Source organism: Moschus berezovskii, chromosome 4 (genome assembly GCF_049115385.1).
Source record: "Moschus berezovskii isolate FMDL1 chromosome 4, NW_MosBer_1.0, whole genome shotgun sequence".
In the NCBI taxonomy this organism is placed as follows: domain Eukaryota; kingdom Metazoa; phylum Chordata; class Mammalia; order Artiodactyla; family Moschidae; genus Moschus; species Moschus berezovskii.
Genome location: NC_142463.1, coordinates 106,524,467 through 106,551,741, shown reverse-complemented (window position 1 = coordinate 106,551,741; position 27,275 = coordinate 106,524,467). Strand labels below are relative to the sequence as shown.

The 27,275-nt window shown below is 48.5% G+C and overlaps 1 protein-coding gene across 1 annotated transcript in view; it reads left to right on the top strand.

The window, feature by feature from the left end:
- The window catches only part of LOC129543042 (myomegalin-like), a 49,155-nt gene that overhangs the window by 1,652 nt on the left and 20,228 nt on the right, over positions 1-27,275 (top strand). The window contains 15 exon segments of the mRNA XM_088835011.1: positions 2,128-2,681; positions 2,923-3,017; positions 3,080-3,162; positions 11,731-11,993; positions 12,389-12,654; positions 14,118-14,353; positions 15,362-15,413; positions 16,502-16,725; positions 17,347-17,499; positions 19,461-19,646; positions 22,376-22,627; positions 23,520-23,651; positions 24,340-24,463; positions 25,550-25,762; positions 26,356-26,480. Of these exon segments, the coding sequence (XP_088691137.1) occupies positions 2,128-2,681; positions 2,923-3,017; positions 3,080-3,162; positions 11,731-11,993; positions 12,389-12,654; positions 14,118-14,353; positions 15,362-15,413; positions 16,502-16,725; positions 17,347-17,499; positions 19,461-19,646; positions 22,376-22,627; positions 23,520-23,651; positions 24,340-24,463; positions 25,550-25,762; positions 26,356-26,480 (2,958 nt within the window).

Here is a 27,275-nt window from a genome sequence, read left to right as displayed (position 1 = left end):
ACACACGGAAGAAACTTAAATGAATATTACTATGTGAAAGAAGACTGAAAAGGCTTCTGAAAAGACTATGTACTCTGTGATTCCAATTATGTGGAGATAGTAAAAAAAAATAAAAATAAAAAAACAGTGGTTGCAGGGTAGGGGGAAGAGAGGGAGGAACAGTAGAACACAGAAGATCTTCGGGGTGGGCAAGCCATTCTGGAGGCTGTGGTGGTGGTGGAAGCTGGACATCATACTGAACACAGCTGTCAAAACCCGTGGAGAGCACAAGACCAAGAGTAAACCCTGACATAAACAACGGACAAATGTATGAGTGTGTGTGTGTGGAGAGTGACGGTGGGGAGGGGATGGGGGCACATAGGAGCTCCCTGTACCTTTTGCACAACCTTGCTGTGAACCTAAAACTGCTCTACAAAATAAAGTTTATCTTCGTAAGTAAAAAAAAATAATAATCACCCCAAAGCCTTCTGCTATGGCCCTGACATGTAAGGTTCTGCATTAGAGACATGGCTAGGCTTTCAAATGAAACCTGCTGGTGTGGGGGATCCCATAAATACTGTGCTCTTCCTGCTCCCAGTTTATACAGACTTTTAGAACATGCGATCCGTGCTTTTTTTTCATTCTCATCACTGGAGCCGGCCCTGCACGGCAGAGCACCGTCCTGATTAAACACACTTTGGTCTTGAAGAATACTCGTCACAAGAAGGGTTGGGGAGTCAGGACCAGGGCGGAGCTCAGCTCTGCAGCATCACATACACGTGCGTCTTGTTAAATAAGCGTTCACCAGTCATCTAAACAACCCGCTACAAGCAGCATGTTATAAAAACAGCTGAGAAAATGCCTGCCTGTCAGAGCTGCCGTGTTAGAGCAACGTTTAGGAAATTTGTTTACTGGTCTTTAAAACCACCATTTCTAGGGAAAAAAAAAAAGAGGCACCATCTACATTTTAAAACTATACTTAAAACTCAGTTTTCCTTTCTAAAGTTTTCATTTTTGTTCTCGTTAGCAAACTAAGGTATACGTCACGCAGGAAGGTAACTGCTTTTCTGTTCTGTAGCTCAAAGGCTGTTGCGAATTTGTGCAAAAACACAGGAATTAGGGAGCAGTTGGAATACAAACTCGTGTGTGTGTGAGTAAAAGAAACAGACCACAGAGAAAGTGCATAAAACTAACACATGTGCAGCTTAAAAAACTACTCCAAAATTTCTTGGAGCTTCAAGCATTCTTGAAAACTATTTCCAGGTACAATACCAAAGTGACAACTACTGCACACATATCCATTCTAACAGTTTAGCTAAAATACCTCTGCATCTTGCCAAAAATTGGTACATGATACCAGAACAATCTACAGTGAGACCAATAAAGGTCTTTTTAGAAGTGCATTAGTGACGACATTAAAAATGTTCCCTACAAAGCTTTCTGACTAACCAAAGCACTGCAGACCAGACTCAAATATACACAGACTTGCAGTGAAGTCAGAGGCTGGGGTCACAGCATGCTCACAGCTGAGTGCACACACTCTCAGGGTACACAGGGGAGCCTACGCACACGAAACTACAAGTGAAACACTGTACACATGCCTAGCTGATTCATTTCAGGGAAGAAAAACTTAACACCAAAATGAGAATGATACACGAAAACCACATTTTTATTAAAGTGAAAAAGGAGACTTCAAAGACGTTTCCCACTTGCTGGGTTCCCAGACCCAGGAAGCACCAGCCACTGCCCCCAGGCCCCCTCCTCTCAGGGGACTTTGGGAGAAAGATGGGAGAAGCTCCATTCCAAGGCGTTAGTTTGAGCAGGTTATGCTGCTTACCCCTCTTCTGGCAATTCAGAGAACGTCTGAGTATTTGGTGAAGGAAGAGCTATTCTTTAACAACCAATGTACCAGGGGCCAGAAGGCCAGATGCACCAATGATCAGAGAAAGCAGGTTACAAAGAGTAAGGAGGCCCAGACCTCCCGCGAGGAGTCCAAAGAGTCAGAGGCAAGATGAGAACTCTGCATCCACAGCCACCAGAGCAGGATTTGGAAAAGCAGCCAGGAAGTCTTAATTCTGCAGGACGACCCCTCCTTCCAGCTCCTCTGCTCTAACGGGCCCGGAGCCTCTGGGCTCCGCTGGGCGCCAGCGCTGGGCGGACACCACGCGCCAGCAGGGCAGCACACACACCGCAGGTCTCCTCCGCCCGGCCGAGCCTGCCGCCTGGTCCTCGGGGTCACAGGCCTCCTAAAAGAGTCTGGCCGGCTCGGCTCCTGCGCCAGGGCCCAGGCCCCAAGAAGGGGGAGGGAGGCTGTGGGTGACCCTGAGCGGCAGCTCAATCCCGGCCCCAGGTCCGCTCGCCGCTCCGGAAGCGGCACGACACCCCCGGGGGCTCCTGAGGTGGGAGCAACGGCCACGGTGGGGAGGCCCCCCGGGGCTGTGGGCCGCACAGGAGCTGGCCTCCCCGCGCATTGTTGCGGGGACACCCCGCTGCTGACCGCAGCCGCCCCGGGGAATGCGCACGCGCACAGCGGACCCTGCCGCCTGATGCCCCCTCCACAGCTCCTTGCGCTCAAGTCTGACTGGCCTCTCCCACCTGTTGAAACTAGAAGGCACCCCTCCAGGTTCCAGGCACTCACCTCGGAGAGAGCAGTGGAGTCCACAACGCCCGGAACCCTGAGTCTCGCGGGAACCCCAGGTCTCGTGAGAACCCCAATTCTCACGGGAACCTGAGTCCCGTGGGAACTCCACATCTCGCGTGAACTCTGCGTCCCCCGGGACCCAGAATCTCGCACTGGCCAGCGGGGGACGCCCCAGGCAGCATCAGCGCAGTAACGGCCACGCGCTCCGTATGCTCGTGTGACACCCATGCGGGTGTGGGCATACCCCCGACGCAACCCCCACGTCGGCACACTCTTCTGTGAACACGGGCACGCTCTGCCAGCATCTAGTTTATGCGGGAGCGCAGCTGATTGACAGCGCCGTGCTGGGTCCAGGCGCACAGCGCAGGGACGTGCTCGCGTTTGCTGACCTTCCCAGGTGTGCACAGGGCAGGGAGACAAGCCCAGCGGAGACAGCCCAGCCCATTGCGCCACGTGCAGAGCGGCTCACAGCGCCCCCAGACAGCAGTTCAGCTCTCATGTGCAGAGCTCTCTGCATGGCCGGACAGATGGCAACACGGCGGGTAATGTGGTCTTCAGCTCTGTTAAACATCAGCGACGAAGGTCCAGGCTGCAGGCTGTACATTCAGCTGGGAGAAATGCACTCTTCCACGGTCTGGTCTCCTCTTAGACAGCATGAAACACCAATGTCAGAGCCCTCAGCAAACTACCTTTCTGTTGACGCCACACATTTAAAATCACAGCGGTGACAAGAACTGAAAATGCCCTTAATTTTCTCTGACTTCCCAATTCTGTCCTTTCCATATGGAGCTGGCTTTAGAGGTGGTGGTGGTTTAGTCACTAAATCACGTCCGAATCTTTGCAACTCCACAGACAATAGCCCACTAGACTCCTCTATCTGTGGGATTTCCCATGGAGAATACTGGAGTAGATTGCCATTTCCTTTTCCAGGGGATCTTCCTGATCCAGAGCTTGAACCCAGGTCTCCTGCATTGGCGAGCAGATTCTTTACCACTGAGCCACCTGGGAATCCCTCCTTGGGAGTAAAACCCCAAATAACATGCTTTAAATTTCTTAACAGAAGCTCAACTTGTTTCTACCAACATCTCCAAATACTTATGTGTCACTCACCCATGTCACTCCCAGCCTTGACCTGGATCTACCTAACATAAGCAGGAAACCCCCCAGACCCTTTAAACACAGGAAGCAGGCTGACACACAAGGAACAGGAGCATCGCGAGGCCAGCAGGAGAGGGTGAGCCCCCTCAGGACTTGGCTGCTCCCACCTTTCATCCCGGGGGATGCTGGGAAGATGAGGCAACACCAGAGCCCAGAAGGTAGGGCCACTGGGAGGAGCAAGAGCCACAGGGGCCAGGGCTGCTGGGGCCGGGCCATTCTCAACAGAGACAAGTGGGCACAGAGATCAGACGAGGAACAGCCATATCTGCAGCCCTGACCTGGGGCACTCCACTATCCCCCAGCGCCTCTCACGTCCAGTAGAAGTCAGAGCTGACCAAGACCATGTGGGACGGCTCCAGCGGCCACCCTGCGGCTGCCCTCTGCTTCCACAGAACTCCGGGTGACATAGACCCACCCTGAGACACCCCCTGCAGTCAGGCCTCTCCCTGTGCCCTGACCCTGCGTCAAGGAGGGCCAGCAGTGCGATCCACCTGGACCATCCTTCTGAGTTCCCCGAGCAACAATGTGATACGCTTGGCTTCCACCAAGGACTCACAACAAAACAAAATCAAACCAAACCATTCCTGCATTTTTTTTAAGCCAAACATTAAATCTCTTACCATCCCTTATTCTAAAATTCCTAGACAAACTCCTCCACAGGAAAAGGTCTCTCTCTCCTGGATGGTGACAGTCACTAATCACACCCTCTTCCCTTTTCATCACGGCCATCTGTAGGCTCTATTTCAGATTCATTTGGACCTGCAAAAGCTACCCTTGGGTTTCTCTGATGGTTCAGATGGCAAAGAGTCTGCCTGCAATGCAGGAGACATGGGTTTGATCCCTGGGTCGGGAAGATCCCCTGGAGAAGGGAATGGCTACCCACTCCAGTATTCTTGCCTGGAGAATTCCATGGACAGAGGAGCCTGGCGGGCTACAGTCTGTGGGGTCACAGAGTCAGACAGGACTGAGCGACTTCACTTTCACTTCAAGCTCTCCTTAGTCTAGGTTTCCTGCCATATTCAATTTTTGTTACTAGCACATGGTCCTCTGGCAAACACAATGATCTAAATACAGCAAAGAATCAGAAAACAAACAGAGAAGTCTTCTGTCAGCCAAAATGCTGTCATGAAATCCATGCACTAAAGGTCCCAGACACTGAAGCTAGCCTGCCCGGGTTAAAACAGCTACTATGAATATGTCTCATATGTTCAAGAAGAGAGAAGAAAACAGAAACATGATGAAAAACATAGAAGTTGTAAGAGAGACCCAAATGGAGTGCAGATGGAAAATAGACTATCTCAACTGAAAAATCTGATGTGACAAACAAAGTAGATACAAGAGAAGGGGGGAAGTGAGTGAAAATGAACACACAACATTTTTTAAACTATCCAGGAAGAGAGAAAAAGACCACAGGAAGACGTGGGACAACATTAAGCAGTCTAACACACATGCAGTTGGGAGTCCTAGAAAAAGGCAGAAAATTATTTGAAGAAACAATTACTATTCCTTCATATTTGATTAACACCTATACACACTATTGCAAGAAACTCAATGAAACCAAAGCAGACGAAAACATAAAGAACTAAACCAAGACAAATCATAAACAAATTGCTGAAAAGAAGTGTTAAAGAAGAAAACCTGAGAAACAGTCAGAAGAGGTGGGAAAAGACAATTTCACACAGAGGCACAAAATTAAGAGGGACAGCAAACTGATCATCAGACACTATGCAAAGCAGGATACAATGGAACATACTTAAAGTGTGAAAACAGGGAAAGGGTCAATCTAGACTCTGTGAGAGGCAAAGTATCTTTCAAGAATGAAAGTGAAAATAAAGCCTTATTCAAAAAACAAAGGTAAGCCAATTCATATACTGCTGCTGCTGCTAAGTCACTTCAGTCGTGTCCGACTCTGTGTGACCCCATAGATGGAAGCCCACCAGGCTCCCCCTTCCCTGGTATTCTCCAGGCAAGAACCCTGGAGTGGGTTGCCATTTCCTTCTCCAATGTGTGAAAGTGAAAAGTGAAAGTGAAGTCACTCAGTTGTGTCCGACCCTTAGCGAACCCACGGACTGCAGCCTACCAGGCTCCTCCATCCATGGGATTTTCTAGGCAAGAGCACTGGAGTGGCTTGCCATTGGCTTCTCCGCAGACCTTTATCTGAGACACATTGGTGCAAGTTCCATAAGCATAAAAAAGGACTACCAGATGGAAATTCATATTTCCCAAGAGTGAAGGGCATGCAAATAGTAAATATGCAAATAAATATAAAAGTGTCTTTCCAATTTTAATCTCTTTAAAAGACAACGGACTGCCTAAAACAAAAACAATAAAAGTATATTTTGGAGTTTATAACATATGTAGAAATAAAACATTCCAACTAAATATAATACCCCAAAAAATAGGATGAGAGAAATTGAAATATACTCATGGAAGGTTCTTACACTGTACATGACGATGAATAATACAATGGGAATGCAGACTATGATGAGCTCATTATGACCATTATACACCATAGAGCCAATAAGAGCCAATGTAGATACATGGTAAATTGAAATCATTTAAAAAATATATTCAAATAGTCTGAATAAAGGCAGGAAAACGGAGGGAGAAGAGTGAAGGAACAAACAGAACAAGGAGAAAACAAATATCAAGGTGGTGCCCTTGAACCCAACCACACTGGTAATTACGTAACATGTTAGTAGTCTGAGTACTTCAGTTTTAAAAAGACCTTACGATTAGCAAGCTGTCTATAAGAAACATGTGTTAAATGTAAAGATAAAATGTGAAGGAACGGGAAAACATTCACCACAGAAACAGTAATGGAAAGAAAGCTGGAGTGGCTATCTGAATATCAAACACATAATTTCAAAACAAGGAAATTGCTAAGACTAAAGGCCATTAAGAGCAAAAGGGTTAATTCACCAAAAGGACGTAAAAATTCTAAATATGCATGCACCGAATAAAAGACTTTGAAACAGATAAAGCAAGAACAGAGAACACAATAGGAAACAGACACATCTCTAGCAAGAGTTGGTGATTTCAACACTCCTTTCCTGTAACTTATAGAACAGGGAGACAGAAAAGCAGCAAGAATATATTAAATACAACACTTGAGCAACAAAAATGTTTAGTGTTGCTTAAATGCAATAGTAAATATTTAAAACCTTTTCAGCACTGTACTGATGTATGACTCTGGAGTCTCTAGGAAGTTTTAGGAGTGCACAGTTGCTGAGCCCAGACAGGGACAGGAATATAGGTGTGGAGGGAAGGGTCCTATGATCTCGCCCTGCCCACCCACCTGCGCTCTCCATCCGGTAAACCCAGGGCCTTTCAGAAGCCAATCGCCCGCCTGCAAACACGGGACCAAACAGAGGTGCACACCTCTTTCCACACCTGACGCCCAGGGCACAAGGGAGGGACAGGAGCGCACCCGAGTCATCAAAAGAAAATGCCTGTCTGCCCCGCCGCCACCATCACCCGCACGAACTTTGCCATACAAACCTGTCACGTCTCTCTAGGAGACTTCCTCCTAAACCACCACCAGAGAACTTTTTTCCTATTTCAGCTTAAAGCTGGAAACAAGGAGGAGGGTGAAGAAATAATGCTTTGGTGGAGCAAGTCAGCATAGGAATGTGAAAACAGTTAAAACTCATTAGATTTCTGGTCAAGATGCAAGATCGCCGTCCCCCCAAAATCAAGCAATCTATTCTAATAGGGTTCCCATGGTAACTGTACAATTGGGCTTTTCGATATAACATCCCGAAGGCCCAACGCGCACTTGTAAGATATATAAGATATACTTTGAACAGCCTGAAGTGTTTTCACCTTTCGGCACTCCCAGACCGATGGCTGCACGTCCCGCCCTGCCGGCTGGGGCCAGGGCACGCTGGTGGCACTTGGGGTAGCAACGCAAGTCCCGTAAGGAATAGGACACGAGAGCAAGGATATAAAACGGGTCCCATGTGGAGCTCCATCCAATCTGCTCTGGGGACAAACCGGTAATGCTACTGTTACAGAACCCCGTTTACGGACTGCACGCCACACCACGAGGCTCCTCTTATTGATTTCAAGGTTAAACAGAATCAATCACTAGTAATTACAAGAGGAGCCTCAAGGTTAATCATATGCTTAGACTCTCAGTATGAAATTAAATGACAAGCACAGGTGCGCTGATAAATAAAAGGTAACTGAGGATCCAACCCACGTTTCAGGTGTTAACAGTAGGGCACTGAGCAGAGCACACAGCCCCGCCCCAGACCCCAGCCCCTCCCTGCGGAACACAGCAGTCTTTCCCAGCCACCGCTGGGCCCTGAACGGGCCTGGGAGAAGAGAGCTGGTCACCCTCTGAAGACACAAAGGGTCGAAGCTCAGAAATGGTGAAAGTTCACAACTTCAGCGTTCCTTGCAACAATCATAAAAATACCCACACTTTTGAGACGTTCTGCAGAACCACAACACACACTGTGGCTTCTGGCAAACTGGCAACCTGGGCAGAAGTAAATCTAAGTCTCCCACCTTTATTTACTACATCCCCTCACTGATGGCCACAGTTTTAACGTGGGCCAGTCTGGTGCAAGTGTAGGCTGGCAGGCTTCCAGGGAGAAGTGCCCTGCTTAGTCCCCAACTCTACAGAGTCCTCCAAAAATCCTCAAGACACCTTAGCATGAAAAGCAGCAAACTGCATGGTTCTTAGGATCCTCACGAGAGCCCAACAGAATGACCACGTGCTGCTCCTCGGTTCCAGCAGGAGCAGAGTACGAACTGACCCAGGACCGAGAAAAAATAAAAAGAAAACAGAAACTCCCAACCAACAAGCTGAGGCTGTAGGCCAGTACGATAACCCCTCTTCATGCTTAAGAAACCCAGTCATCCAGTATTTACTCCAGTCCCACCTCCCAGCTGCCCTCAGGGCCTGGGGTCCTGACCACGGTCCAGCAGGGTCTGCCCGGCACCAGGATGACACCAGGCCTGTCCATGGTCCACTGGCCCTCTGGTGTCTTGACCAAATCTGCTAGATTTCCTTTCTGAAACCTCTGGGATCCTGGTAATAAGACTTGGGTTTCTGTTCATCCTGTTTTCTTATACTCTGATACACACATTTTTGGGGATGCCAAGAGCTAAACCTGCAAACAGTCCTATTTTTGAACACTGATTACCAAGTTATTTTTATCTCCAAATGCCAACTTCATATACAAACCCCTCGTGAGTTCTGTGCTTTTGAAGTAACATTATTTAGTCTGCACCTCACCTTGTATTAGTCAGACTGAGCTGCTATAACAGAATATCACATACTAAGTGGCTTAACAGACAGAAATTTATTTTCTCACAGTTCTGGAGACTGGCAAGTCCAAGATCAAGGTTCCAGCTGATTTGATTTCTGGTGAGGGCTCTCTTCCTGGCTTGTAGGCAGCCACCTGTTGCCCGGTACGATCACCCTCTCTCTTTTCATATAAGGCCACCAATCCTACTTGGATCAGGCCCCTTCTTCAAACCTCATTTATTCTAAATAATCCCCTAATGTCCCCATCTCCCGATACAGTCACAGTGGGGGTCAGGGCTTCAAAATGTGAATCTTAGGGGCATGTTCTATCCATAGGAACCTGTGTCCTGAATCCTTCGCTGGGCCGTGCATCAGGTGGAAACCCCACACCAGGCCACGGAGAGTTTCCAAGACAGAATGCCAGCATCAAGAGACAAGAACAATACAAGTCAATCAGAAACCCGAGTGTACGTGTGATGAGCCCAAGGGGAGGAGACATTTCAGGGGCTGAAGAGGCTTCTAGAAGGGTGGGGCCTTGGGAAGGATTCAGGGAGAGCCTGGGAACAGACAGGGTCTATGATCAGGCTGAATCAGAAGAGGATCCCTAGGCAAGAGTCTCTGGAGCCTCCCACCCATTCACTCTGAGATCCAAGAGCTGATGCACAGGTTTCTAGAGAAGCTGCCAGAACAAACCTGGAGGGCCTTGGGGCTAAAAGTGGTGCCAACAGGAGCCAGGCAGGCTCGTGTTCCTCTGGGGCCTGGGTGGGAAAGAGGATCTCCTGGAGCATCTCCGCACCCCTGCCTCTAGCAGGAGGAGGAGGACACAGTCCTCGCTCCCTGTGTCTGCCTGGGAACCCAGCGTACAGGGCCCCGTGGGGCAGCAGTGCTCATGGACAGAAGCAGGGAGACGGCGTGGGGTGCACCAGGCAGAAAGGACACAGGTGGCTGAGGCTGGAGCCAGGCAGCACCTCCATCGGTGGCGGAGGGATAGGAGATGGGAAAGGTCAGCCATCTGAACCCAGAGTCCATGTGGACTTTGCTCTCCACCCCAAGAGACAGCCTCCAATCTGAGAGCTGACAGAATCGGCCTGACCCCGCGCAGAGAACCTGCCTGGCTTCCAACAGGTGACCCTCCAAACGAGCTCAGCCCCGGGCAGCCCGGTGCCAGGACCCCACTGTGCTGAGCCACAGGGAAGCAGTGGGCATCCAGACAGCAAAATGGAGCAGACACCAGCACAGCCAGGCCTCGGAGCTTCCCTAAGAAGTAGGCTTTGCCACATGAACACCAGAGCAGAGCTGAGGCACGTCAAATAGCTGCTTCTACATCTGAAACCACTGGAAACATGATTTCCGGCCAATGCAAAAGAATATCTCACTAACCTTCTCCAGAATCCACCCCGCCTGGATTGTCCACAGCCATGTGTAAAAGCACCTCGGGCCCAAAGAAGGTCTCTGAGCAAGAAACCTGAACAGATAGGAGAGAACACCACGAGGAAATCAGAACTGTAACCTTAGGAGGTTTTTCTGGCCTGACAAACGGTCCAGAGGATACCCTGGACAGCAGCAAGTTCTCAGTCCACAAGGCCAGGACAGAGGCTCCAGGACACGTTCTCATCACACTCATGGCAAAAATAAACAGGTTAGGAACACCTAAGAGGAAGCCTTTAAAGCCCATACTTTTAGTTTAGGGAAACTAAATTCCTGATTGTGACTCAGGGCCCACGTGGGATCAAGCTGGTGGTGGGGCGACAGCGAGCATGTCACCCCCAACCCAGGACTGAGCGTGTCCAGGGCTATCAACCACTCAGCCTGCCCAGGATCCCCAGTGTCAGACCAGAAAAGTCCCGCATCCCATTAAACCTTGGCCGCCCAGGACGGACAGAATGCACGGCTCTCCGGAGCCTGTCCTTCTGGGGGCAGAAGGCGACCACACCAGTAGTCAGAGGGGTGGATAATGCTGCATTTCAGGAATATTTCATTTTAGAACCTGCGTTTGGTTCTAAGTAACCATTCTTGCAACAAATTTCAACAGCCCCCTGCCGGGCACAGCTACCCTCCAGTGAACCCCCACCCTGCCCGCCGCTGCTCTCCTCCCCAGCAGCCCCTGCCCCCAGGGCGGCCCGGAGACGGATGGTCGGTGTGGGTCCAGCAATCAGCCAGCGGCCGCCTTGACTCACCATCCATCTGAGTCGACAGCTTAATCTGAGGATAACACAGTGGTGACAGAAACAGATTCTTCTGCACAATAAAGAATAGCACACATGGGCTTTGCTCGGGATGGCTGGCTAAATTCAGTAACTTTGGGAAATACATCATTTCTGTGCCTCGCCCTGGAATCAAACCAGGGTCTCCTGCATTGCAGACAGATACCGACTGAACTATCAGGTGGATATGCAAACTGTACATCTAAGAAAAGTGTTTTTCTGTTATAAAAGCACTGTAGCTATAGGGACATCCACCAAGTTGAAACTGAGGCGAAAAGCACTGAGTAAAATAGAAGGTGACCACACCTGACTTGCAGGGCTCTTGGGAGGACAAGAAATATGGCATTTGGAGGCTAGGACAGTGCCAGCGCTGAATCAAGTACTGCTTTAACTTTTGTTCTAGTAATTATTGTCCTCAAGACCTTGAAGGGCATGGCCTCAGCAGCATGCCCAGCTTTACTCAGGAGGATGTCTTTGTCTTTTCTCAGAGTGTGAGGAGCACAACAGCCTCAGGGAAACAGTCTTGATGGAGGGGCTGTGCTCTGGGCAGGGACACCTGGGCTCCACAGTGGCCAGCCCCCCTGGGAAGAAGCCCTCGGAAAGCCAACTAGGGAAGCAGGAGGCGCTCCGGGCATAAGGAAAGTCAGAGGACATCTCTGTCCTACGTAAGTACATCAAAGATCTGAAGGCCCAGCTGCAGAACGCCAACAAGGTCATTCAGAACCTGAAGAGCCGGGTTCGGTCCCTCTCAGTTCAGTTCAGTTCAGTTCAGTCGCTCAGTCGTGTCCGACTCTCCGCGACCCCATGAATCGCAGCACGCCAGGCCTCCCTGTCCATCACCAACTCCCAGAGTTCACTCAAACTCATGTCCACAGAGTTGGTGATGCCATCCAGCCATCTCATTCTCCGTCATCCCCTTCTCCTCCCGCCCCCAACCTTTCCCAGCATCAGTCTTTTCCAGTGAGTCAACTCATCGCATGAGGTGGCCAAAGTATTGCAGTTTCAGCTTTAGCATCACTCCCTCCAATGAACACCCAGGATTGATCTCCTCTAGAATGGACTGGTTGGATCTCCTTGCAGTATAAGGGACTCTCAAGAGTCTTCTCCAACACCACAGTTCAAAAGCATCGATTCTTTGGTGATCAGCTTACAAGCGATTATTCATCTAGTCTGGAGAGACCCCGAAAGCTGAAGGCCGTTGGTGCCCTCGAGGGATCCTCACCGCACAGTGTCACTGATGAGGACGAGGGGTGGCTGTCTGATGGCACTGGGGCCTTCTACCCTCCAGGGCTTCAAGTTAAAAAGGATCTGGAGAGTCTGATCCAGAGGGTGTCCCAGCTAGAAGCCCAGCTCCCAAAAACTGGGACAGAAGAGAAGCTGGCCGAGGAGCTGAGATATGCCTCGTGGCCTGGGTAAGGAGAGTGCTCTGTGGATCATTGCTTGATTGAAGATGTCTACGTTTCTGTGTGAAATAGAGAAGCCCAGGCAGGTAGAAGAGAGAACCAATTGGGGCAGGCAGAGAAGGACCTATTTCACTGGTAGTCCTGGGTGTTAAGAAAGGACAACTGACCCCTGCTGGGAGATACCAGGTCCCTGGGATTTCCTCTTAGGAATGTCTTCACACAGCGACAGGACGTATAAGTAGTCAAACTGGAGGCAGACTTCCTGGGTTTGAATCCTAGCTCCAGTACTTACAGGCTGTGCAAACCTCTTTAGTCTTCCTGAGCCTGTTTCTTTATCTATTAAATGAGGAAAATAAGAAAACCTATCTCTAAGGGTGGTTATTAGGTTTAAATGAATTAATCCAAGTGCTTATAATAATGTCTAGCACATATTAAAGCTCTCAACCCTATTTGTGTAATTATTATTGTTTTTGATACTTTGTGTTGAAAAACACTGGACTAGGTGTCCATCTCAGTATCTAGGTTATCTATGCTGAGTAACAAACCACCCCAAAGCAGGGGATTCAAACAGCAATTTATGTGGATTGGCTGGGCTTAGTAGGGGTCGCTCTCATGTGGGGTCTCTCACGCCGTCAGATGATGGCTGGGGCTGGAGTCACTGAGACGTCTGGCTGGAATGGCTTCTTCATCCTTGTGCCTGGTGACACAGTGCTCCCTGGCGTCTCTCTTTCTCCACGTGGCTTCCTGTCTTCTGGGGCCTTTGCTCCCGGCCTGGGCCTCTCATAATGGTGTTCTCAGGGTAGTTTCACTTCAGCATGGTAGCTGGCTTCCAGGAGTCAGGAAGTAGAAGTTGCCAGGTGAGTTAAGAGTGACTCCTGGACTTGGCGCAGTGTCACCTCCAGTGTGTTGTGTTGGTCAAGGTGGTAACAGGGCCCACACAGATTTGAGGAGGTCGAGAATGACTGCTACCTAATGATGAAAGAGGGGCACAGCCACACTGTAGCCAAGCATGTGGAACGGGAGCTTGAGTAACGGCCATCTTTGCAAAATACGGTCCGCCGTAATATAGATGGTCTTTGAAGTAGAAGACATGAAAGGACTTATGTGGATTTTTAGTATTTATTGAGTATCTACTCAATAAATCTATTTAGCATTTATTATCAACTATAAGTCTACACTATATTGGTGCTGTAAGGGAAGTAAAATACAGCACTGTGTTTACCCCCACGGAACTTATTTTTCACTTTGGCGCATGACTAATGCATACTAAACAGTGGAGGAATGGTGGTGTACCGTGTTGTTTGATGCAGGTTTGTCAGAACAGAATTTACTCTTAAATACATCCTTTGGTTTTGGTGCCAGAATTCAGCATAAACTGAGGAATTCTTAGAGACGCTCTGACAGAAATCTCTACAGAAGCCCCCATAGCTTAATTTTCCATTCTTACTCTTTCCTCTTCTTTCATTCATTAGGAAATATGATTCCCTGATTCAGGACCAGGCCCGAGAACTATCCTACCTACGTCAGAAAATACGGGAAGGGAGAGGTATCTGTCATCTCCTCACCCGGCACTCCAAAGACACGGTAGAGTCTTTCGAGGACCTCCTAAGGAGCAACGACATTGACTACTACCTGGGACAGAGCTTCCGGGAGCACCTCGCCCAGGGCAGCCAGCTGACAGAACGGCTCACCAGCAAACTCAGCACCAGTAAGTTGGCCTCGTGGCTTCGAGACCCTCTCAGTCACTCCCAGAGCCTAGCCCCCAGTAGCTGCCTCACCTCCACCACAGCTGTTAACCCAAGTCCTGTTTCTACCTTTTTCCTGGGGGCCGTGATGGGATCAGGACTGGCCAGTGGGCCGCACAGAGGAGGAACCACAGGGTCAGAGAGCTCGTGATTACAACTGTAGAAACGTCATCATTTATTGAACATGCCCTTTGGGAAAGGAGACGGAGTTCATCCAGTGTTGGGGGAGAAAGGGCGGAGGGATGGGAGGACTTCATGGCAATAAAAAGAGCCCTGAATCGAGAACTGCAGGACACAAGCTCTAGCCTGATGCTACCATTCAGTTTCTTTGGGCAAATGACTTACCTTTTGACATCTCTTGTTTCTTCGCCTATTGCCCGGCAATGCACGTGAATATAATTCAAATAAAGGACAGCACCATGCCCACTTGAACGTGGGCACTGAACGTCACAGTACACAGGCCAGGAATATTGGTCATGGTTAGAGTCTTTTACTTAGAATTTCCTGAGAGCACCCAAGGGGGCACAGCAGGGTCAGTTTTGGGGGCCAAGCAGCCCACATCCCAGGTGCAGAGGTGGGACAGGGCTGTTGGTCACTTCCCTAAAGCAAGGGCAGGTTCTCCGTGAAAGCTGTGAGGGGACACAGAGCTCTCACCTGGGAGTCGTTCTGTGGCAGGCCTGGAGCCTGGTATGTTATGGAGGGAATCTGGCCAAGTGCCTTTTAAACTTTTTTTGCATTGATTTGGGGCAAAGGCAGTCATGATGGTGATCGCCAGGTCAGGGAAGTTCTCCCTGGTGAGCGCTGGAGATCCTAGAGGTCTGTTCTCTAAAGATGCAGCCTGATGTCTCCCACATGTCCTGACCACACACAGAGTGGTCACTATTTTGCACTCGAATAGGCTCGTGCACTTGTAATGTGTAAAGTGAGACCTGTTTAATTTCTTACTGTTTCTTTCTGAATTTGGTTTTCAGAGGATCATACAAGTGAGAAAGATCAAGCTGGACTCGAGCCACTGGCTCTGAGGTAATTCAGATAGAATCTGGTAAAGTAATTGGGAACAAGGCCTAAGGGATCAAGAGGGCTCCAACTTCACAAGACAGAAGTGGGGGCGGAGGGGGTATGGAAAATACTGATTGTAATGAATTCATCTGTTCATGAAACATCTTCCTGTCCTTTTTAGCCTAATTCTTTACACTCTTTTGATAGAATTCTATTGATTTCTATTTGTATAATGATTCTCCAGGCTTAGTAACCTAGAGTCAGTCTGACCTAAAAGTAAACTTACCAAATTTCAAGGGTCCTTGGCACCCCAAGGATCTCCTCTGCTCCCCGACTCTGTGTGTTTAAGTACATGGTGCGCTTTTTGCCAAGTTGGCTTACCCCCAAGTGGAGTTAGCAGCTAGTTTAGTGGCCACACAGTTTCCTTGGGAAAAAAAGAATTGTGTTACAGTTCCTAATAAAATTCCTCAATGTTGCAGATCTTGGGCGGCTACAGTGCCTTGGAAACCAGTTTTCAATGAGTCATTGCATATTTTCTTATTATGTGCAATAAAATTCAGGCTCAGAGTCCTTTGCAGTTACTAGTTCAAATCCCTTTGTGTCATGAGTGTGTTTTAGACCACTCAGTGCTCCTCAAAATATCTGCGGTGCAGGACAAAGGAGTTTGCTTTTATCTCTAATCTGTCACAGACACACACCTGGTCTGTACCTTAATCAACCAGATGATTCTACTTACGTCCTCTTGGAGGATGTGAGAATGCCACCCTGCTGTGTTTCTCAGTGCTCACCGTCCGTTTCTGTACTTACGTTGTTGGAGACCGGGAACCAGCAGTTCTCGGACTCCAGCTGTCCTGGGGACCATGCTTGGAGCAGCAGTGCCTCAGAGGCCTGGCTGAGCCCCTGCGAGTCCTCAGCGTATCGTGTGGCCGGTGCACTGGGCACCGCTTGCTCCCCCTCCCTCTGCACCCGGCCTACTTCTCACCCTAAACCAGAGATGGGTAATTTCATTTGTTCTCTGCAGGCACAGTCCCCTTGACTTACGTAGTTTTCCTCATAAGGACTAGCTCATCCAGTGATTCTGCCTCCCCTGTTGTCCTCCTTCACCCCACTAGGCTTAGCAGGGAGCTGCAGGAGAAGGAGAAAGTGATTGAAGTCCTGCAGGCCAAGCTGGACGCCCACTCCCTCACGCCGTGCAGCAGTCATGCCTTGTCTGACTCCCAGCGCTCTCCCAGCAGCTCCTCCTTCTTGTCTGACGAGCTGGAAGCCTGCTCTGACAGGGACATCACCAGTGAGTACACACACTGTGAAGAGAAGAAAGCGTCGCCTGGTCGCTCAGGTAGCCTCCACTTTCTGAGTGGAGCCACCTTTTTCTAGGCTGAGAGCAGACTTCTACATCCAGGCTTTATAGATACGCCTTGGCATGTGTCAGGCTGAACCATGCCGAGCATAGGCCCCAGTGGGTCAGGACCTTTGCTTTGCTCCTGATTCTACAATCTGACCCTGTCACTGGGTCTCCACTCTCACCTGGATGCTGTTGGACCAGGCAAACCACAGTGGGGCGAGTGAGAGGAGGATGGGGACTTCTGTTTCCACACTGCCTCACGGGCACACAATCTGTCTGATTGATCTCCTTCTGTAAGATGGGGTGTCTTATCCCTCCAGCCAGGTGCAGCTTCTGAACCCCCGAGTTTCCTTGGGTGTCCACATATGCTGCTGCACTTGCCTGCTATTTTTGGAGGTGCCTTTTCCTTGGTTTCAGGCTCTGAGCCCCACTGTCGCCTCTCAGGTGGCTTTTCTCCCTGAAGGAGCAATCTGCAAGTCAGGAATGAAAGCTGCTCACAGTGCTTGCACTTGGTGCTTTCCCTGACAACAAGGCTCTGCCCTGGTTACATTGTAAGATCAGATTCCAGTTCTTTGAAGAATACCAAACATGTTCTTTCATTCATGGGTTTTGTAGATTCCATCCATCATTCAAGTCATCCTGCTGTGCTGTCTTCCAAACCATCAGCAACCAGTTCATCTCAGGGGGTTAAGGCCGAACCCAGCAGCAACCCCATCAGCTTCCCAACTCCCCAGAATCCCCCCAAGGAGGCCATCCAGGCCCATCCAGGTATGCACTAGGCAATGGGGCAGGGGCTTCATCTCCTCTCACTCAGCTTTGACTTTTCTTCAGGGATAAGAAAAGCATCATTAGGAGCTTAGATACATTGAATCCTAGACAAAAATCAAGAGACCATTCAAATTCACTAATAGGGTCTGACTAGTCTTTAACTACCGTAGAAAAATAAATAATCCACATCAGACTTTGAGCTGCATACCAATTTTGACCAGTAGTTGGCTAATCATTTTAAAAGAATCATCTTCATTTCTTTCTCTCATTTTACCCTGGAAATCAAACAGGCAAAATGTTTCTCTCAGGATTATTGTAGCCAGAGAGCAAAAAGAAATTTCCATCTGCTGCTCTCTTGTGTCTTTTCCCCTGCAGAGGAGCCTCTGTAGTTGGTGGGGCTATTTCCTTCATAGGTGAGGATGCTTCAGTATCCTTAGAAGGAATTCTGTTCACATTACATTATCTTTCATGGTTTTATGAATGGGTCGGTGATCCTTGAGATATACATGGTGTACATCTTGGACCGACAGAGTTGTATATTTCATTTACCTGCCTCAGGTTAGTTACCAGGGGGTGTATTATCCAATCACAGCTCCACACTAGCAATGCACAGAACAGGCAAAGCTTATTCTCACCTGCTGCCCCCCAACAAGACGGGCTGGCTGCCTGCCTTCAGCGTGGTTGTGGTAAGGTTGCATTCAGTAGAGATGCCTACAGAAGAACACTTTTCTTCTGCTATCCTTGTCCCTCTTGAGAGCAAGTCACCCAAATCTTAAGGAAAAGAATGTGTCCAGCTCTTTCTGGGCTCAAATTTTCTGGGCCAAAATTTCCAGCTAAACCAGGAAATCATGGGGAAAAACCATTCGCCAAGCACTGTAGACATCTCTGTGAATGCTTTGGGATTAAAAAGAGCAGAAGGTCGAAGGTTTTAGAGTCAGAATGCCTCTCTGAAGGAGGCCTGGGCTGTGTCACTTGGTAATTCAGGGTCTTGTACTGCTCTGATACCATGTCAGCGTCCTGGGATAAGGGATGTTTTTCAGAATGCGATCACTGTCTTCTGTGTGGAACAGTCTCCACAAGTCTAGACGTTTTGGGTTCTGCTCCCTCCGTGGGCTACATGCCCTTCAAATGTTTTTAGGAAAAGGAGAGCGATTCAAACATCAGAACTTCCCAGGCTTCCTGAAATCTATGGATGGGCTGCATAATGATCACCTGTGAAGTTTTTTCTTTTAAAAAACTTTCTGACGAGAGTTTATGATTCAGTAGGTTTGCATCAAGGATGGAAGAATCCACATATGTTAAGCATTTTTCTTAAACTATTTGAATGTTCAGACAGATTTTTGCATGCCACTGTGTCTGTCAGTTTGCCAAGGCTTTTATTTTTCCTTTGGTGAATGAGCACAGTGATTTGGGATTCTCAAGTTTGTTTCCATCAGCCTTGAATTTCATGCATGAGTCATGCCAGCGTCCCCACTCTCCTAGTCCACTCCTGTCCTCCTCAGGGTGAGTCCTGTTGCTTTCAGGAGTTCTAGGTGTAGGGGAGTCTTGTCACGGAGGCCAGGACTGGCCCATGCTGGCAACAGCACCCCAGGGCTCCTGAGAGCATTCAGACAGAGCCATCCTGACCTGCCATGCCCAGATGGCTAGGATGGGGCTCTCATGGCTGCCTGAGCTATGGTAATGCTACCTTACCTTTTTATAACCAATTGTTTTCCAGATGAGCATAGAATGTGAATGCAGGATAGCCCTGGCAGGGGAGAAGAAGGAGCGGGTGAGATAAGCCAGCCTCTTGGGTAGCTCTGCTCCCCCTTGGCCATCTTAGTCATCATCACATTGAATGACAGACACTCCCCAGGAAGACACCTGGTCAGGAAATAGTTTCACCTTCTCAATCTTTCACCCGTTCTTTTCTCTCCCTTTCGGTCTAACGACTTGTGTCCTTTCTTCCTTTCTGTTTCTAGGCCTTCATTTCCAATCCATACCCACGCTGGTTAGCCTTCCCCAGGCACCACTGCCCTCAGCTCCACCCAGCTTCCTGCCTTTCAGCTCTGCTGGCCCTCCCCTCCCTGGCTGCTGTGAGACGCCCATGGTCTCCTTGGCGGAGGCTCAGCAGGAGCTGCAGATGCTGCGGAAGCAGTTAGGAGAAAGTGAGCACTTCCTGCTGCGTTCGTGTGCTTGCGGACGGCGGACCCACACTGTGTGTCTCTGCATGGCTTTGGCTGGATGGCAGAGTTTTCAAAATAACACAGGGGTACACGCTATCAGTGGACGACTGTGGGAGAGCTGCGCTTGCTATTTTTGGAAATATATTTGCTGTTATCTTTCTCATGTGTGTGTTTCATCAGTTAGTAGGTAACTAACTATGCGCCTATGTGAAATAAGAAAAGAACTTCACATGATGAATTTGCCCTCTAGTAGTGCTTTTAAAAAACTAGAAAGCAATTTGAAGTTACCTTATAACCATGGTCTGTGCCTGTAAAGAAGAGCTTGGATGGGCCAGAGATTGATAGTCACCATAGACCACAAGCTGAGAATGTGTACACCTTGAGCCCCATTTAGACCACATTAGTATCCCTGAAATTGGATACACTGTCTACTCTAACATTAGTTTGATTTCCAGCTAGACCGAGATCATTTTTAAGGAGAGTCTGCACATGTTCCTTCCAGCAGGCAGTGAGGTCTAAGAGGCTACCTTCTGCTACCAGTGTTACACGGGTATAGCAATCTAAGGACCTACCAACGTGAACATGGTCTTACCTTGTGTGCCAGGGCAGAGAACTAAAACTCAGAGAGTGAGGTTACTTGATCAAGGTCACTAGGAAGGGCGAGAAATGGGCTTGAATTTGGATCTTCTGCTCCTGGTTCCATGTTTCCATCATACCTTCTCCATCTGGAATGGTTTTGTTACAGTCCTGCTGAGAGCACAGGCTGAGCTCAGCTGAACAATGCTGGAGTCCCCTTGCCAAAGTCTTTTCTTTAGAGATGATAGCAAGGTGCTATTCTCTCTGAACTAGAACTTGCTACCACGCTACCATAGCAGATCTGGAACCAACAATTGAGGGATAACAAATCTGTTCCATGCCGAAAGGCAAGAGTGTTCACTAGACTACTTTTCTTTTCATTTCCTCACTTCCTTTTCCTTCATCTTTCCACATTGTCGAGTTGTCTTTGCCCAAAGCTAGAGACAGGAAGGAGAGCACTGTGCATGAAATGGTCTGCTGATGCGGGTTGAACTGGAGTCACAACCAGTCTGTTCCATGGGCCAGATTTTAGATGGTCCAGCCTTGGCAAGAAAGGCTGTAGCCCTTTCTTTGCCTTGTTAAGCACAGTCCTCTCCAAAGAGCTCATCAGCTCTCCTCCTGTGCTTTAAACCAAGCTTCCGAGTGGATAGTGGTGCATGGCAGCTTCTCAGGTCTCTATGGAGCTAATCTTCTTGTGCAAGTGTCTGTCTGGTGTTTTTGCATGGTTTAGGGCATGCACTCTGTATTGTGTGGCCAGGGAGACTGGAACATGAGACTACTGATCCCTGTTACTAATAGATTTGAAGCCTCCTGCGACCTTGGTGAGAAAGTAAGCTGAGTGTCAACAACCACTGATTTCCCCTTCGCCTTGTGTGGGGTTGGGGTTGAAAGAGGTGTGGACAAGGTAGGGAGTCATGTCTCTTTTAAATCCTGGACTGTAATTTGTATGCTTACCTTTTTCATCCCCCTCCTTAATTTCCACTGATCCTAATGAATATCTAGTAGTTTTCAAATTGAGGAAGGGGAGATGCTTGACAATACTTCTCAAATTTTCGTGCCTTTTAGAATCAGCTAGGACGATTTTAAAACATTCAGTACCGAAGCTGAACCACATACCTGTTAAGGTCAGATCTCTGGGGAACCGGGCACTGGTACTTGTTTTTACATTGTCTCAGATGATTCCAGAATGTAGCCAAATTTGAGAACAGTTATAAATAAGGATCAAAATTGGCAACTGCCAACTACATTAATCCCTCAAAGGGGGTTGGCTTGGTTGGAAGACACCAGGACATCACTCCTCACTCCTGTTTCTTAGGCAGAGCTACCTGTTTGCCGCTCATGTCGATAATCCCTAGAAAGCAGTCTTCTGAATGTGAATATCCTGAACTATAGCCGGTTCACTTCTTTCCCTCTCTCACCCAGCTGGGATTATTTTTAAATAGAAGCGGAGATGATGGGAAGGCCCATGATTTCACAGGATCTATGAAGGCATCAGCCTATGAAATGAAAGGTCCTACCTCCCCCATGGGAGAGTGTTCATGACTCTTCAGATGCAAGTGATGACATTTCAGTTCCTTGAATCGTGTTGAGTAAGATTCAAATCACCCCTTAGCTTATACAGAACCTCCCCCAACCTCAGCAAAGAGTTCAGTCTGGAGTGAGTGGGTCCACCATTCTAGCTGGATTTATGCCCCCTTTCTCTTCTGACAACCCCAAAGGAAAACTAGAAAAACTGGCACTTTAGCTTCAGGAACACAAATATTCCTGTTCGCAGGTGTGCTCAGTGCTATGGCCATCACACTCTGAACCCCTGACTTTCCCAGTGAGTTCTACCCAGGAACTTCCCTGGACTCTATCATGAGGCATTATCACGGGAGCCAGGTTAGGGCCACAGGACTTTCCTGTTGTGTACATGGGTGACTTTGTTCACCCCCTACCTCTTGTGTCTCTTGCTCACAAACACACGGGGTGAGAGTCGCAGCCTCCAGGGTCTAAGTCTCCATCTCACTGGTGTTCCGCAGCCGCTGAGGCCTCCGCCCGTGTGTCCCCGTCAGTGTCCGTTCTCCTCAATCACGCGCTTCCTGGCTGATCCTTGTGTTCGCTACTGCTTCTCACTCATGTTTCCTTCTGCCCAGGAGTCACCAGTGTTCATCCTGCTTCCCCAGCCACATTGCCAACCGACCATACAGAAGCCAGACCTTCCCACTACCTCAACCCTACCCAGCCCCTCTGTCCTCCAAGGAGCACCACCGAACTGGGCAGAATCCTGGAGCCTGGGTACCTGGGCAGCAGTGGCCAGTGGGACATGATGAGACCTCAGAAAGGGAGCATATCTGGGGACCTATCCTCAGGCTCCTCCATGTACCAGCTTAACTCCAAACCCACAGGTAAATACAAAGCCAAGCAGGTCAATTGTTTCTCTAAACCATATGGAACCTCTTGAACTTACCAGTTACCCTGGGAAATGGACATGTACACTTACAACTCCCTTACATGCACCCCTATATGGGAGGAGGCCCATGGGGCTTGCTTAGTACCAGCTGTCCTGTGTTTAAAACCAAATTACTCTTTTTTTAAGGTAAAGTGATAGGTTATTTAATTTTAAACCTTTTTTTTTTGTATTGGGGTATACCCGATTAACAATGTTGTGATAGTTTCAGATGAACAGCAGAGGGACTCAGTGATACATACACACATACCCATTCTGCCTCAAACTCCCCTCCCATCCAGGCTGCCACATAACATGAACAGAGTTCTATGAGATATACAGTAGGTCCTTGATGGTTATCCATTTTAAATGTAGCAGTGTGTACATGTCCATCCAAAATGCCCTATCTCTTCCCCCAACCTTCCCCCTGGCAACCATAAGTTTGTTGTCTAAGTTTGTGACTCTCTTCCTTTTTTCTAAGTAAGTTCATTTGTATCATTTCTTTTTAGAATCCACATATAAGGGATGTCATATGATATTTCTCCTTCGCTGACTTCACTCAGTATAACAATCTCTAAGCCCATTCATGTTGCTGCAATGGCATTATTTCATTATTTTTTATGGCTGAGTAATATTCCACTCTGTGTGTGTATACATATATATATATATACACATACATATATATATGTCACCGCCATTCACTCTTTAAACAAAGTCACCTGAGCTCCCATATGCCCATGAGAGAGGACAGTGATGTTTAAGGGTCTTGCTGAGAGGCCACTGGCAAAGCCCCCAGGTGGGCCCCAGGGTGCTCCATCTCCACCTCTTCCTGTCCTCCTGGGTGGCTGCAGGGGCTGACCTGCTAGAGGAGCATCTTGGTGAAATCCGCAACCTGCGCCAGCGCCTGGAGGAGTCCATCTGCGTTAACGATCGCCTGCGGGAGCAGCTGGAACACAGGCTCAGCTCCACTGCCTGCGAAAGCGGTAGGAGAGGCCCAGGGCCTCCTATTTCTGGTCTACTTAGGGAGAATCTAAGGTTGCCCTAGAGAAGAGCGTCACAGATTTCAAAGCACTGTGGTCTGCTTTCCTCCACTTGCTCCTTACAGTCAGCAAGTCAGGGGGCAAGGACCATTCCCCTCCCCTTGTTGCTGTATCTGAGCTCAGAGAGTAGCTCTCCTCACTGCAGATCTAACCAGATCTGGTCCCCAGAATCCTCTGACTTCTCCTTCACCCTAAAGCTGCTCATTTGCTGCCTGCTGACTTCTGTGCCCTGGTTCTGTGACTGGCATGTGGTGCAGCCAGGTCTGCAAGGCCTCCTGCAGCCGCTCACCAAAGTGGCCTTCCTGCCCACACTCTCCCCCAGGCTGCTGACACCGGGAGGCCGGCCTTTCCAAACACCCTTGACCTGTCCACACTGCAGCAAGAGCAGCTATTTAGGGAACAGAGCCTCCTGAACTGCTCACCCAGAGCACACGAAATGCATGCAAAGAACTCATGCAGAGGAGCCACAGCAAAGCCAGGCATTCTGCCCAGCAGACTTCGTCCCACCAGGAGACAAGTCCTCAGGGTTTTCTGCTGGGTTGGGACAGTGTCTTTGGAGGCAGAGAACGAGCAAACAGAGATCCTCTGTTACACCAATGTGTAACTTACCTGCTTGCACTTCCTCGGACAGGCTCCACCTCTAACTTCTACAGTCTGGGCCTGGAGTCCACACCTCAGCTTTCCAATGAGAACAGAGTCCTTCGGGAAGAAAACCACAGGCTTCAGGCTCAGCTCAGTCATGTTTCCAGAGGGGAGTGCCAAAAGCCACAAACTGTGGTCAGTGTTGTATCCCTTTCTTCCCTCGCCATACCCATCACCAACTGGAGAACCTAAGAGAGGAGAAGGTGGAGAGAACAGAGCTACTCAGACCCACCAACACCAAACTCCCATAGCTTTTCTCACCCTAGAAAGGGCTACTTGCTGACAATCCCGAACCGTGGGCCCTCAGACGCCTAGGCTCCAGGGAGGAGGAGCTGTAGGAAAGCCACTTCTGTGCGACCCACGTGCAGTGATTCAGTCATTAGCCACCAACCTGGACACCAGTTAGTGCCCGTCCTACCTCCCCACACTCACAGCTGGTTTCAGTCCAGGAATGGGAGGAGCAGGAGGCCTACACACCCTCTCAGGCTCTTCCAAGACCTCGCGGAAGCTCCCTGTGTCCCTCTCGTGCTGATGTGCTGTGTCTCCTCTCCATCTCCCTCCTCCTACACTCAGGGCTCCTCTTTGGTCCCTGGTCCTCATGACTGTGTCTGGAGGTGCTAGAAAAACATCTTCCAGAGCTTTCTCAACACTTTTGAGTGGGCATCCATGTGTGGGCATCATTTCCTTTGGGCCTGGGGAGTGGGGGGTGGGTGCTGACCTTAGTGTTAATTGAGTTCATGAAATCAATGTATTTTCAATCACAAATTATTTTTATTTACAAATATTTATTGAATATGCAAACAGACAAAGAATAGTCGCTAAGAGGATTAAGCCCAGAATGAAATAATGCTTGTAGGAAAGGAAAAAGATACTAAGAGAGGTTTCTACATAAGCCTCTGGATCATTGGCAAAACTCACGAGTGGATTATTGCATAGAGGGTATGTGAGTACTTAGAAAATAGAGTTAGGAAGCAAGAGTGTGTTCCCTGAAACCAAGGTGGGCCATACTGAATCACAGCAGCAACCTCTTTCTGCAGAGAAAGAGGCTCCCACTCCTTGGAGCGTGTGCGTGTAACAGCAGACACTGGCATTGCCTCCCAGGCAGCATAAGCTGGCCTTCCTTTCACCTTAGTTCTGTTTGTCTGGATGAATGTGCTTGGGCTTAATCTTCCTGCTGACCTTTGACCCTATGATATAAGTACTCCTGTGTCCTGCTTACCAGAGCACTCCCAGGAAACAGAATGCCTGAGGGAGGCTCTACTGACCTCTCGATCCCGCCTTCAAGAGCTGGAAATGGAGCTGGAGCACCAAAAGGTGGACCGGCAGCAGCTACTGGAACACCTGAAGGAGAAGCAGCAGGAGATCTTCCATTTCCAGGAGGAACGCCTGTCTCTCCAGGAGAAAGACTCCAGGTTAGAGGGAGCCCGTTGCAAAGAAGACGGCTGTATTTTCAGATTTAGAAAAAGGGATATTGGCAAGTCAGTGAATGGTCCTTTTTGGAAACCTTGATATCCCCTCTGCTATTTCAGATTTATGGGTAACTTTGAACAGAAGGAAGGACTTCTCTAGGAATGACTTTTTCACTCCAAAGTTGAGAGAGTAAAACCCTCTTATGTAAGGCTTCAGCATATCAGATTCTGGAGAAAGTCCTTCCAGTGAGTTTTAGGATATGAGTCCCATCATAACCTAGGAGGTTGACACCAGCCTTGATGCTGCTTCCCAGCATAAACCCTGTAATAATTGCTGGACAACATGACAAGACCCGGTGGGGCAGCAAGAACACCAGGTGGTGTGTCCCAGGTGTGATGGCTAACCGCACAGCTCTAAGCAAAGGGAAGTGACCTCCTGAGCCTCTCTCACCACATCTGTGGAATAAAGGCAGCGGTCTTCATGACACCTCAGGAGACATCCAGGGCTAAAATTCTCTGATGCAAAAGTTGGCTCAGAGCCTCTTGCCCTGATAGGAAGCCACCTGCTCAGTGGACCCTTGCTTCTCCCTTGCCAGGCTGCAGCATAAGCTGGCCCTCCTGCAGCAACAGTGCAAAGAGAAACAGCAGCTTTTCCAGTCCCTCCAGTCAGAGCTACAGATCTATGAGGCACTTTATGGCGACTCCAAGAAGGAGCTGAAAGGTATGGTTTCCCTTCTTCCCCACCCTGTGGGCTTCTTGTTCTTGCTAAAGCTTCCGGTGAAGTCTTTACCTTGGAGTTCTGGAGATCTTGGAAACTTACTTTGTTCTATCTGAGAAAAAGCCTCAGTCATTGAGGATCCCAATAAGAAGGGGGGAATGCTCACATACAAAGCCCAGATGCTGGTTACAAGAGCAAGGTTTAGCCTACAGATCCTTAAAAATAGGCTACAAGAGTCAAACTTCACCTACCTGGATGGTCTGAGACAAGTTAATCAAAGTTAGATTATGCAGTGATTTAAAAAAATGCAAAGAACCATTCTGGTGGTGTCATCATTTGAAAACGTCTCAGATGTGAATTCTGATCACCCATGCAGCAATTGTTGCAGACAACCAGCTCCCACGCTGACCTTTCCCCAAGAGAGAAAGAAGTTTTCTTTAAAGATATTTTTATTCTGGGTATAACTAATTTATCAGAAAAATAATTTGCAGATATTTCTCTAAGTCCTTTTAGTGTCTTTGGAAGTCAGCACTTTTTAGATTCTATTGAACATCAAGTTTTTTCTTGCATTGTTTATGCTTTTCTCTATGTCCTAGCGAAGAAAGCTTTGTCTATCTCAAGATCATAAAGATTTCCTTGTATTTTTCTTCCTGAAGTTTTATAGTTTTTGCTTTTACATTTAGGCTTGTGTTTCATTTTGAATTAATTTTGTATATGATGTGACAAAAAGGTTAAAGTTCTTTTTTCCCCATATTGATATCCAGTTTCTCCAGCACCATTTGTTACAAAGAATGTCCT